General features: G+C 34.4%; 2 protein-coding genes and 1 non-coding gene across 4 annotated transcripts; 1 reads left to right on the forward strand and 2 right to left on the reverse strand.

The window, feature by feature from the left end:
• Positions 1–737: 737 nt before the first annotated feature.
• LOC121249682 (ethylene-responsive transcription factor ERF021-like) lies at positions 738–2169 on the reverse strand. Its single transcript, XM_041148433.1, has one exon. The coding sequence runs from the start codon at positions 2019–2021 to the stop codon at positions 1479–1481; it is 543 nt and encodes a 180-aa protein (XP_041004367.1). The 5' UTR covers positions 2022–2169; the 3' UTR covers positions 738–1478.
• Positions 2170–10858: 8689 nt separating this feature from the next.
• LOC121249684 lies at positions 10859–13349 on the forward strand. Of its 2 annotated transcripts, XR_005937627.1 has the most exons (6): positions 10874–11319; positions 11513–11627; positions 11760–11841; positions 12643–12694; positions 12818–12904; positions 13134–13349. XR_005937627.1 is itself a non-coding variant. In XM_041148435.1 (5 exons), exons 1-5 carry the CDS (start codon positions 10942–10944, stop codon positions 13194–13196), a joined length of 690 nt encoding a protein of 229 aa, XP_041004369.1. In that variant the 5' UTR covers positions 10859–10941; the 3' UTR covers positions 13197–13349. The 2 variants fall into 2 exon arrangements, 1 of the variants encoding a protein (XP_041004369.1); XM_041148435.1 differs by lacking the exon at positions 12818–12904 and having other exon boundaries at positions 10859–11319.
• Positions 13350–13511: 162 nt separating this feature from the next.
• Positions 13512–13583, reverse strand: TRNAP-UGG. The gene has a single exon. It is a non-coding gene; the product is annotated as a tRNA-Pro (tRNA).
• Between the last annotated feature and the right edge of the window lie 327 nt (positions 13584–13910).

Genomic DNA, 13910 nt, shown 5'->3' on the forward strand with positions numbered 1-13910 from the left:
TTTATCGATGTTAACACGTATTTTATCGGATTTGGATTAATTAAGAAGTATGAATTTGATAATTAAGCATCGACTGCATGACCTTAACGTTGAAATTGAATGCATGGGTTTTCAGATTCAGTACCCTTTTCTAAGAAATACAAAAGAGTGAACTTCAGCCAAATTAAGGACGACGAGAACGAGGACATGATATAGCCTTCATCGACCGTGCATTGAGCCATAACTGCCAGTAACCTTCTGTTTCTCTAGTTTAATTAACGTGAACGTCATGTCTTTGACAGAAAGCGACCGATCATTCATAACCACATTTCCGATTAGATCATTTTGTATATAAGTCTTCTTGTAATTAATTTGTACTCTTTACCAGTTATGTGGGACACGTACGTCTTTATGTTGTTTATCCTCAAAGGAATTTTGTCGTTTTAATGTCTAGTCTCGTTTTGTTGTTTATCCTCAAGTCATGTACATCTATATATGTCTTAATTTTTTATGTTTAGTCTCAACGTCATGCATGTCATCTGTCGACGTGAAATCACATCGTTTGGTATGAAAGACTCATCATTTTAATATATATATAGCATCTTCGAATATGCATGTGCTACGTTAAGATCATAACCCATTACCTACCCCGGCCCTTCAACATCATCCTTATGATCAGCCGTTTATGACATATAAATCCAGAATAATTAATGATCAGGCAAAGTGGATAATAATCAGATATATATTAAGGAACTTCATTTGAATGACAATCCAAGTACTGATCAATCTATTATATCAAAATATTAATAAAATAATTAAGTTCATGTTACAGTACTACCACATGACCCTTACAATACATCGGATAAATTGAAAAAAAAAAAAAAGCAGCAAATTAATACGTGATGAGACAATTGTGGCCCTCTCATGATACAACACGTACGGTAATTTATGTTCATCCACTAAAACACTTCTCTCAAGCAATAAAAAAAGCCAGCTCGATCGATCCTTGATGTCAAAAGGGACCCAATATTGCCCTATCGACTCTGATCTCTAAAAGAATACAGTATGGCGGCCTTCTGGTACTATTCTATAAAACAGTAATTTAATCCTTGTGAAAATCCGCTACGTACAAATACATGAATGCCCTTGAAAGCCCTAGCTCTCTAATTTGCCAAATTCATATATATATATATATATATATATATATATACACGTATATACATGCACTTATATTGATAAGCAAGCTCATGAACGGTTGTCCTTTTTGTCTTTGTTTTATTTTATTCTTGGTCAATCTTCTGTTACTAAGTAAACACTGTTTGGTAAGTGAAACAGTGTACCTAGCTCCTAGTCATAGAGGTTTAAAATAAGCCAAGATATAATATATATATATATATATATAATATATATTACGATTAAGATATATAATATATTATAGAGTGCTAATTCATTCTATGTACGTAACTACTAAAAAATTAATACTGGTAAATGTTACCTAATTAAGGGTCCCAAAGAGAATCGTTTTGCGTATCTTCCCATTCATTATCCTCAATTTCATTGGAGAATGCAGGGATGGAGTCTTCCACCGCCATTTGCATCCACATCTTGGGCGAGTCCAACGGGAACTCGTTAATGGTCTGAATTTGGCTTGGCGAGAGCCTCACCGTGACCGGTGCTACATTCAAGCTTGGCCCTCCGACCAGCTCATGATGATGAGCCCTTCCGGAAGCTGGGCCCTTTAGCCTCAGGGCCGCTTCATGTGCTGTCATGCGAATGTCTTCCGCATCTGAGCTCGCTGGGTGTGGAAGACTATGGACCAATTCAGGAAAATTGAGCCGTGCCTCACGTCCTCTGAAGTGAAACGCAGCCACATCATATGCTGCAGCAGCCATTTCAGGTGTCTCAAAGCTCCCTAACCAAATTCTGGTTTTCTTGCCAGGCTCGCGAATTTCAGACACCCACTTCCCCCATTTTCTCTTGCGGACTCCTCTGTAGCTAGAAGAGGCAGAACTCATAGTGCTGCTTATGTTTGGTTCTCCCATAATGCACCGATCGAGTTAATGTAACTGTGGCAATATGTGTTGGTGTTTCAAGCAGATGCAATGGTGACAGTGCGATCCATTGATACGTTTTTATAGATGTGGAAATATCATGTGATTTGATCGAAACGTGGAGAGTAAACATGGGTTCAAGTGAGCTTCCACGTAGCTGCACAACTGAAAAAGATGTGCATATGTGCATGTTTACATTAATATAATCCTTTCAACCCAAGAGAAAATTCAAAGGAAAGATATTCTAGTTTTAAAAATTTCTTGGAGGGGCCCTTGATGGCATGCTAAGAGTCATTTGGAAATTGGAAAAATTTTGTGGGGGCCAAAGTTAATGGGCCTCCCAAATAGATCATAAATAGATCAAGAACATTGTGTTTCCTGTTTAGAACGCGGTTTCACTGCAGGTGGCATGGAATTATTTGGACCCACGAATCCCACCTTTGCGGATGAATCTTAAATCATCCTAGCTAGAGATTATACCACGCATTGTAATGTACGTTTTAGAGTCAAGCTGGTTCATTTGCGTTGTTTTCTTTCAGAACTAGTGGTCCACTAGCTTATTAATTGGTTGGAGGAAAAAATAAATTAAATTAATAAACCGTGAAGATCAATATATATATGAAAATGATGTAATTATAAATATAGTATTTTGATGTCATAAATAGAATGTAATCATCTATATCTCATTTCAATTAATTGATAATATCTATTTAATATATATAGAATATCCAACATTCTGGTCATTTTATTTATGTGTGTGTCCATATATCCCATACATTAGTACTGTGACGACACAATGGCAATTACCAAATAGACATTAATTAAAGAGGGGGTAGTCGACAATATTTCAATGGCATCAGGATTCAGGAAGTTGGAAAAAAAGTGAGCTGAGTGCGAGTCATGACAGCCGACCAAACAATTCATATAGAGTGATCGTCCGCTTGAATTACGGATTCTGAGTTTCAATCATTCTTTCCCGCAAATTCTTTGAAGGTGTGAATTAATAGAGACATTTGTGAAGTAGTACACGAATTGATCAGATGGTGTATATATATATATATATAGCTAATTACTCTACTTTTGTTGTGGAAGATTGATGTCATATACGTACTGAATGGTATTGAGATTTAACTCGTTGTTGATCATTTAATGAACATATATATATATATATATATATGAGAATATCCAAAACTGACATAGAACAATGATCTTATATATACAGTATTAATACGTATATATATGTGTATATATATATATATATATATTATTCTCATGCTTGATATATATAAAAGTTATTTTCTTTAAAGACACAAAAATTTACGTCTTTTCATTACCAGAAAAACCATAAAACAAAAGAAAAGAACTAAAAAAATAATCTTTCCTTCCCAGACGATCAATCGCTCAAAAAGTCAAAGTCATAAAGTAGCTCAAATAAAAACACATCATGCAGTATTTGATCATATCAACTGATCATACATTAATTATCGATTCGGGCCGTGACTTCAAATATTTTATAAATAATAATAATAATAAAATAATGAATATTATTAATAGAGTATTCGGAGTATTCTTAAAATAATCCACTACACAAAGTAGCAATTAGTCGCAAAAAATCTAATATTTCTTCACATAATTATAATGTCAATACCAAAGATCTAGAATAACGAGAAATGATTTTTTTAATGATATACTTTATTTCTTTTTAAAAAAAAGTATACGAGACTTGTACGTATATTTTAAGATTATATATAATATTATTTAAGAATAAATATATAGCAATAAATATATATATCGATTATTCTCCCACCTACATTTTAATTAAGATCGATCCAACCTTCCCAAAATAAGGCTTCAGATCAAATGCTTAAGTAAATTTACTATAATATTATCCTATATTTTTAGGACCCGGCCAATTTTGTAATTTGTCCTTGATTGAAAGAGAGAATTCCTTAATTTGTTGCGTTTGGTAAAGGATCATGAGAAAACAAAGCTCAATCATAGAGGTAGGTAGCGGACAAATTACTAGTTCGTACCCTCAAGGCCGAATGAAACAAATTAGAAGGTTTCTTATCCGCAAACCTAATTGAACGTACGTACACCGCACATTTATTTTTTCCCCTAGCTAGATAGAAACGACATATTAATTGTTACGTACCCTAAAAAAACATGTAGATAGGAAACCAAAAGTTTCCACTTCTGAATCACAAAGACTAAAGACGTTTCTAATTTTCATGATCATGATCTTAATTAAATTGGCCATTTAATTAGAAATATTGTGCTGTAGGACAATAATATAATATATATTTATATAGACACGTAATCTATTGGCGAGTGATCGATCAATGATGCATGCATGATGAAATCAAAATCTATGATTTTTTGGTACACTCGATCGATCAGACATATATAATATTATTAATTACTGGCCTAGCTGGGCTATGCATGGTAATTAATTACATATATACATCTTAACTGAGGGTAAATATATATATATATATATATATATATATATATTGAAACCTATAAATAGTTTAATTACATATATACGTACACTTCGAAACCTAAAAAAATTATAGTTTGAATATATACAAAATATTAATATTTTCCTCAATTAGGTATAAATATATTATTAAATACGTGATAATAATGTGAAATACACTGGATTAACCTCATTTTATTTATTTTTTTTTAAGTTTTGTACGTAGTTTATTTTAGCTTTTATCTAGCATAATTAAGCAACTTTAATATGAATTAGATATCTACATGTAGTGTTGATTATATATGCATGGCTCGTGTACGTACAAATAAAACGTGACAATTATATATATATATATGATGATGATGATGATCTATATTTGTTTTTGATGATCTCTTTCTTTTTCGGAAAATAACTCGATCGGTACGCGTGGCATATATATCCTGCAAGGAGCCTAGCCTCCGCGCCCATGCTATTTTTGGTTAGGAGAAGACGATTTTTTTTTTTTAATTTTTAAATTTTAATGCTAATAAAGAAGCTTTGTAGCTCAAAGTTTGGGAACAGCTGGATCATGCTAAGCTTCAACTATCCGATCTACAATAGAAAAAGGGTAAGCTAAGGTTCAACCACCTTAAAGTAAATGTTTATAATCAACATAGCCATCGATATTTCGCTTGAACTTCTTTTGATTTGAGTGCGTGCTAGCTCTTTCTGATCTCTGTATCCATATATAGATAACGATCGATCTCCGCGTTGATCACCAGGGACTCACACCTCTGTTTGACCCACATGCATGCGCATCATAAAGCTGGCCTTTATATCCATCCATATTGTCTTGATCAAGCTGTTTTCCTTTTTCATAGAAAAATCGAGTAATTTTGACGACACAAATTCTCATGTACCATATATACTTGTGAGATGGATCTGAATATATATATATATATATATATATATATATATATATTAAATTGTGTATCAAATTAGGTATATTATATATCATGAGTACTTTTCATATACTAGTACTTGTATAAATTACATGTGGTTTTTCTAGGAATATTCTAGCTAGATTCTAATTATATAGCATATGCCTTCTAATTATTACCGAATCAGTTGAACAAGTAAAAAGCAAGCATATTTGAATAGATTTTGTCTTAAAGCTTAGAAGGTGCACTTATATACTACTGTCTACCGACACTTAATTGAATCCTCAGGAAAGAAAGAAAGAAAAAAGGAGACCCAAGATCCCAATCAAGTGGTTTGATTTTCAGTGAAATCTGACTTATAAATTGTGTTCCTAATCAAACGATCTAATTACAAGTCAATTATACAGTCATCATTCACTGAATGAAGAGCAAAACCTTTTTGTCCACCGACAATATCTTCTTTAATCAATAAGGATATATAAAAAAAGATGCTAAGACGCGGTACGTACTACTTGATCATGCCGCCCAATGTTTTGCATAAAATTATATATTAATCTAATTCTTATAACGTACCTAATAGGTTTAGGACTTTATAAAGAAGGACGGACCCATTTAGACTGTGTTTGGATGTTGAGTTGAGCTGTTTATGAATAGAAGTAAGCTGATTAGTAGAGAGAGTTATGTGTAGCTCATCTAAACTGAGTTTAAAGTGTGTTTGGATGTTAAGATAAGTTTAGTACTTTTTATGAAAAATTGACAAAAATTGTGGGTCCTACGTATAAAGATGTTTTAAGTTAAAAAATATTGTGGATCTCATGTGTAAGAAAGTTTTGAGTCAGGGATGAGTTTAGTAATTTAAAAGTTAGATGTTTGGATGTTAGATTCAGTTTAAAATTAGACTGAACTCAACTGAATTTAGGAACTAAATGTAGCCTTATAATGTGAATGGGAAAAGGGGTCTCATTTCGTGTCATATATGTCCTATTCAAACCTTAATTCATTAGAATATGTAATAAAGCCAACAATATAAGCATTAAAAAAAAAAAAAAAAAAAAGGAAAAAGACCGGAAACAGCTGCGACTGATCATATATATAAATTAGATCAGGTCATGTACATTTTCTCATTTGACCAATTACACAAAGACCTAACAGTACTTGGATATAATATGCCGAGAAACGACATTCATTTAATTACTTTTGACTTGGATCAATTGGCCTATGGGCCACTGGCAACAGTCCATCGATGATCTATGCTATACTCAGGATGTTGTTGTGCTAGCTTGAGAGTACGAATGCCGGTGTGGGAGGCAGATTCTACGTACTCTTTGACTGTGGCCCGACAATAATTGACCTTGGCTGGGTCAATAAAGCTATTTTTTTTTCCCCACCCGACCATCCACCGACCTTGTCGTTAGAGGATTGAGTAAAAAGTATAGGCCCGAAGGGTCAAGCCCGATTATGGTCATTTCACTCATTTTAATTATTAGGCTATTTTGGTTTTTTTTTTTTTTTTTTTTTTTTTTTTTTTTTCTGTACCGGAAAAGTTAACCGATATACCTAACACACTTTTTTTTTTATTATAAAAAAAATGTTTATTTTACTTTGTTTTGCGTGGCCGGTTCGACTTCTTTCAGTTACTTTGACCGATACTACTCGCGCGTGATGTTTCGGTCTAGAACTGTTTGGTTAAATCCTTTTAATTAGAATCTCCAAAGGTAAGTATCATCTATAAAACAAATGCATGTATGTTAATATGATCATTGATGTATAAAACAAAAACGATACTGCATCATCAGCATGGACGTTTAGTATTTGATCAGTTCCAATTTTTCCTACTCATCACCAGATCAACAGACAAATTATATATACCGATTCAAAAGAATGATCAGATACATCAAGTTAATACATCTGCACTTACGTACATAAATGCCTTGCTCTTTGTTGCGATGAGGATCAAGAACTCTTCATATGTACAAACATTTCATGAGCCTCCTCGATCGATCATTAATGTGGCCAAAACGGGTACGTATATAAGAAGTTCAATGATTTCATAATAATGTTGATCTTTAGATCATTAGATAGATGCATTGTTGCGGCGATGGAGTGTCATATTTATATTCACTTTCAATTGTTAATTTGAAGGTTCCACGAGCCACAGGATATGTGTGGGGAGACACTCATGATTCTTGTCCTTGTAGATTCATGCATGTCTCAACACCTCATAAAATTACTCAAGTATCTCTGTATTGTAATACAACGTCCTACCAATTCATTAGACAAATTGGTTAGTCAACAACCATGCAATTATTTAATAATTAACTAATAACATAAATCAAAAAATAAATTGTATAACACCAAGATTGGTAACAAAGGAAAATTCTTTAAAAGTAAAACCTTATGGAGCAGTCAAACCTAAAAAAATCAATTTTATTATTTGAAAATAAAGTATAAGTAAGTCTCAATTAGAAAACCTTTATCAATTGACTCTCTTATTTGACACAACAAACGACCCGTTTGCCTCTACCACAATAGCAAACTGAACCTTGAAAACCTTTAAACATTGAATTTTCTCCTGGAACACTAGTGGCTGAATCACGATCACTCAATCTCAATTTTAGATCAACGATCACACTTTTTGATATAAAAAACAATATGAAAATTCTCAATGAATTTCTCACTAAAATGTGTATTGGAAAGTGTTCTAAAAAATATCCATAATTGAATCTCTACAATTCCTAGCTAGTATGACATTTTAAATAGATTTCTGGTTGCAGTTTCTAAGTTACAATGAAACTCTGCTGACGGATTCTGCTAATAGCTTGTTCGCACCTAACACTTATCTTCTCAGCATTGGCAGTTTCTCATTCAAACTCTTCTCTGGATAAGATTTATCTCTTGGAACTCGACTTCTACACTTTTAACTTATCTAAAACACTTCCTGACAACCTCTAAATAAGATCAAAATAACTTTAGATAAACTCAAATTATTTTACATTAATCCAAAATATAAATCCCAACGTAAGATGAAGTCTATCATCTTAATCACCTAGTCCTATCTAAACTTATCAACTTAGTCACTAATCTAACATGACTCAAACCTCATCATTATCAGAATCAACAAAATAAATACCAAGGCTATTTGTGCCGAGATGAGGATACAAAGAAAAACCCTGATTTGACATAGCTAAAGCATCCTCTAACCTCAACTCAACCATTCATTTAGATAAGCTTGATGTATAAAGATGAATGCATGTCAATGAACATATGAATGAGACAATTTGGTTGAGACAAAAAAAAACTTGGTGGGAATAGCATTAAAACTGAAGTTTAAAATCTATGAACACACCAAAAATTCATCAACAACACAACCCCAATCACAATCGGCACAAATCACAGCCCAAGCATCAAGAGGTCAAGTCTCAAATCATAAATCAAAGCAAATGTCAAAATTCTCCAAAAATATGTGTGCTTCAATCCCTAAAAGTGAAAAGAAGAGAAAATAGATGAGGAGAACACGTACCGTGACTTATATTTGTAGAGACGAAAAAATCTATGCGAGTTGTAAGTACCTAAATGCTCTAGAACACTGGTGGTGTGGGAAGAGGTGGTCGGCTAGGGCACGAAGATATGATAGTGTCATGAGCGAGTGAGGTAGGAAATATCAGGGGGTGGTGGGTGAGTGTCTATCATCAGCAATAAGTAACCTAAGTCACTAAGTGACTAAACGTGCCATGCACGAGCCCACGGCTCAGAGTCTCACTAGGACTTAAATTCTCAAACCCAATAAAACAGACATTCAGAAACACAACTCCTATACCTCATATGAAACATGCCCTCATGCAGAAAAATACCCATATATATATTTAAAAAAAATACCAAATATAATAAATCAACGATAAGAGAGAAAAAAACTAAGTGTGAATAAAAGGAATTAGAATTTAGCCCAAAAACAAATTTCAAAATTTTTAAAATCAATTGAATCAAGGTACTTGCCTAAATGCATCACATGTCCAAGCATAGACTCACTCACGCAACCAAAAAAATAGCAGCCAGAATCTCTAATGATCTTTAAACATTGACTTTTCTCCTGGAACTCTAGTAACTGAATCATGATCACTCAATATCAATCTTGGATCAACGATCACACTCTTTGAGAGAAACAATATGAGAATTTTGGAAAATTTTTCAAGGAATTTTCTCACCAAAATATGCACTAAAAAGTGCTCTAAAAAATATCCAGAATTGAATCTCTACAGTTCATAGCTATTAGAACAATTTAAATAGATTTCTAGTAGCAGTTTCCAAGTCACAGTGAAACTCTGTTGACCGCTTGCTGACGCCTGATATTTATCTTATCAGCATTGACAGTTTCACATTCAAACTCTTCTCTAAGTAAGATCTATATCTTGGAACTCGATATTTACACTTTTGACTTATCTAAAATAATTCCTAACAACCTCTAGATAAGATCAAAACAACTTTAGATAAATTCAAATTATTTTACATTTATCCAAAATATAAATTCCAATATTAATTGTCATCTTAATCATCTAATCTTATCCAAACTTATTAACTTAGTCGCCTGATTCTAGCTAAACTCTTGCATTTACAGCTCATATTTAGTCTCATGACCCCTTTATCTACCATTCTTCTCATATTGTGAGCAAAACCAGCTATCACCACTCGTCACACCACAATATGATCTCTCTGATAATTTTTTTCAAAGTACATATCAATCAAAAGTGTAGAAGTACTGAACTATCAACAAAACCATTCTTTATCAAAAGGGCAAGATCAGTCTTTAAACACCGCCAAACTGAACTAGTGGTGCCTGCAAGGCGCTCTTGATGACATTAGAGAAAACCTAAACATTCAATTGGAACCCAATTCCGGCATCATGTGTACGAGTCGAAAGCAAATCACCATACCGCCGCTTACCGACATCACATTGCCTCTAATTAAGCAATCGTTACTGGAAAAAAACTCTTGGAGTCTAGCTAGAACATTCATCAAACGGGTTTAGTATATGTCCGACTGAGCCGCAAGATGTGTACTAGTTTACGAGTTTTGTGCGTATCAAGTCGTTTTCTTCAAGCCTGTTTATACGTATATGGGTGCATGTGGCTTAGGATGTACGGTACGAATAAATGAGGCGATGAGAGAGGAAAGTGTACGTGGTGGGGTTAACAGATCATGCATTATTGGTGTCGGAGTTCCAAGATGGTGATCAGGGCTCGTAAAGAGCATCTTCAAAACGATTAATCTGTATAAATGTCAAAATAAAAAATTAATGGGCCATCTAAGTTCCTATAATAAATGAATGCACCCAAAAGTCGGCCCATAATGATAGGCCTAATTTTGTTATCCGACCCACATTTGAGTCCGCCTCATTTTTTCTCTAAGAAATTATCTTATTTTATATTTGTTCAACAACGACCCATAATAATTGGTTTACGATATGTGTGCATATACCTGCTGAGGTGCTTAAATTGCAACCAACAATCCCGCCACCATGTCCGTGCTCATGAGCTCTGCTCTCTCTCGCATTTTTCCTTCACCTCCTTTGCATTACTACCCCAACAAATCCAGCCCTAATTTCATTTCTTCAACTTCTTCTAGCACCAGAGGTACTGGAAAAACAAGAAGATGGGTCCCTCGCACCTTCCTTAGGGTCTCATCTTCCGACGATCCCACGGTTGCTGTTGCTTCAGCTCCGACGAAAACATCAACCGATGCCGATGACGAGGATGTTATAGATTCTGCTGCGGACGTTGTGAGGAACTTCTACGCGGGGATCAACGCCCGCGATTTGGCCTCTGTGGAGGACCTCATTGCCGACAATTGCGTCTACGAGGACCTTATCTTTCCTCGTCCTTTCGTTGGTCGCAAGGTACGCTGCCATGTTCTGCCCCCAACTTATTCTGTCTAGCTTCGATGCAATTCCCGATAGTGACTTGTCAGATTATGGCACAAAGTTACAAACTAGTACAACTTCTTCTGAGAATCTTCTACCACTCCTTATGGAAAATATTAAAAATAATTACTAGGATCTAAAAATAATGATCAAGAGTTTATCTTTTTAGGAAGTTCTGCAGTTCTTCAAAAAGTTCATTGATTCTATCAGCATGGACCTCCAATTCGTTATTGATGATTTGTCTATTGAGGACTCCTCAGCAGTTGGGGTCACATGGCATTTAGGTATGTTTTCAAACTATTCCATATATGCTATTGCTTCTAAAGTATACGTATAACCTCTTCAATCCCATATATAAAGTATTAGATGAATGTTTTAGATTTTTTCAGCGTGACTAATCTATGAGAGGACTTCAGATTGGAAGAAGAGGCCCTTTCCTTTTAGCAAAGGATGCAGTTTTTATCGGTTGGAGGTCGTGGATAAAAAGAGACGAATAGTGTAAGTGCGGTTTTTTTACGTTGAAATTAGAAGTTGACATGTATATATAGTCTCAACTCATTTTGTCATGTAATCTCTGCTTTCCTTTGCAACTTAAGCATGTTTGAGTAAATTGCCATCCCACCCTAAATCATCTTGTTTGGATGCTGTGGTGCCGTTACAGTATAGCATAATATAGCTCTTTTCATCAAGAATAAATGTGATTCAAAATTCAGTCGATCAAGAAAACTTCGGTAGTTAACAGCTTTTAATTGAACTGGTCTGTAATCAGAAATCAAATTGGATTATGATATCTGTTGGCCATTTGCAGCCATTTTTTTTTCCCTGTTCAGGGCACACTTGTTATATTATGTTCTTACATTTTAGTTTCAAGGCTGGAAATATCTTCTTTGAATGAAAAATTGAAACTATGGCCAGGGTGGCAGTGGCACTACTAGCTTACTGAACAATATTCCCCTCCACTTTGTCTCTCATTACTTTTGACTTTTGGTGCCTCCTAAGAAAATGAAATACGAAAATGAAAAGAAAATAACAAACGTTTAGTTCTGTTATGAAGATTATATGCTGACATTTTGTTGGGAATTTCAACTCTCCATCAAGCAATGACATCGCTAATGCACGCAATATGTTTCAATAAGAAACTGGCACCATAATCTACCAATTTCTTTCTTGAATATACAAGTTGCATTAGTTGAAAGGTGCTAATAACTTCTTTGTACGATGCAAGCAATCTGCAAAGAATGTTTATATTTTATTGGAAGACTAATGTCTTTTTTTTTTTTTTTTTTTTGGGAAAAGCAGATATGGGCGAGATAGTGTAGAACCTGCAATCAAACCTGGGGAGACGGCTTTGGTAAGTAAATTACCCATCACACCAAACACATATTTTCTCCTTTAGATGCCAAGTTGTACCATTGTTGTCAGATAGAGACTCAAAAACAGAGAAAAAACTTGAGTATGCTTTGGTATTTTTCAGCTCTTTTGCTCGACTCCACTGAGCAGGTGTTGAGATTGCATGAATTTCAAGATTGACTCTAATGACAAATACTTCCTTCCAGTATCTGTATGCCACCCTTGATATATTCGCATATATCTGCTGATAAGCCCATTTTTAATGCAAGGTGTCAATTTGTTAAATTCAAATTTCTTAAGGTCTTCTTTGGCAACCAATCGATATATAAAATAAACTTTAAAATTAAGAGGTCGAAATGTAATATGGGTGATTTATTGATTTAGTTATTATGCTTGTGCATAAATTTTATCCTTCTAAACAAATTCTTCTGCAATTACAGGTTGCAATCAGAGGTGTAACTTGGCTTCTGCAGAAATTTCCTCAGCTGGCGGACCGGCTATGATAGAAGCCATCAATCTATTTATTGCTTCATCTTTAGTATAAGAAGTGATTTATTATTTAACGTGCATATCAAAATGTAGGTTCAATTGTATAGTTCTGCCCCTCCTGAAGAAAAAAGTCTCAAGTAAACGATCAATTGTGGGCATGGCCTCCCATAAATTTTGGTACGTTTATTCAATTTTCCTTTTTACGTGGTTGAGATGAATGTTGTAACTGGCAGATTGAATTTTCCACCGACCTAGATAAATATTATAATTTTCTTGCGAAGATTGCATCCATTAAGCCAAGAAATGAATATAAAAATAACCTACAGTTGGGGGCATTCCGAGAATCGAACTCGGGACCTCTCGCACCCAAAGCGAGAATCATACCACTAGACCAAATGCCCTGTTTCATTGAGTTAATAATTTGTTATTTTACCATATCATCAGCCAAGCATATCTTGGTTGATGGACTTATGAATATACTATCTTCATCACATGTTGGCTGAGGGTATTTTCAGTATTCTTCACCAATAAAAAGGGCCGTGGTAGCTCAGATATGCACACCCATTTCATTAAGATTAAGAGGCGCACTAATAATTTTCTCCAAAAATACAAGTCTCTGTAGCAATGAACTCAAGTCTGCTTCAAAATTAGAACAGCCAAACTAATGAAAGTAGACATCATTTTCGAAAACAGTTCCATGAGGAACCAAGGTCTGTCTCCGTTGTTGA

This window comes from Juglans microcarpa x Juglans regia, chromosome 2D, assembly GCF_004785595.1.
Source record: "Juglans microcarpa x Juglans regia isolate MS1-56 chromosome 2D, Jm3101_v1.0, whole genome shotgun sequence".
Lineage (NCBI taxonomy): Eukaryota > Viridiplantae > Streptophyta > Magnoliopsida > Fagales > Juglandaceae > Juglans > Juglans microcarpa x Juglans regia.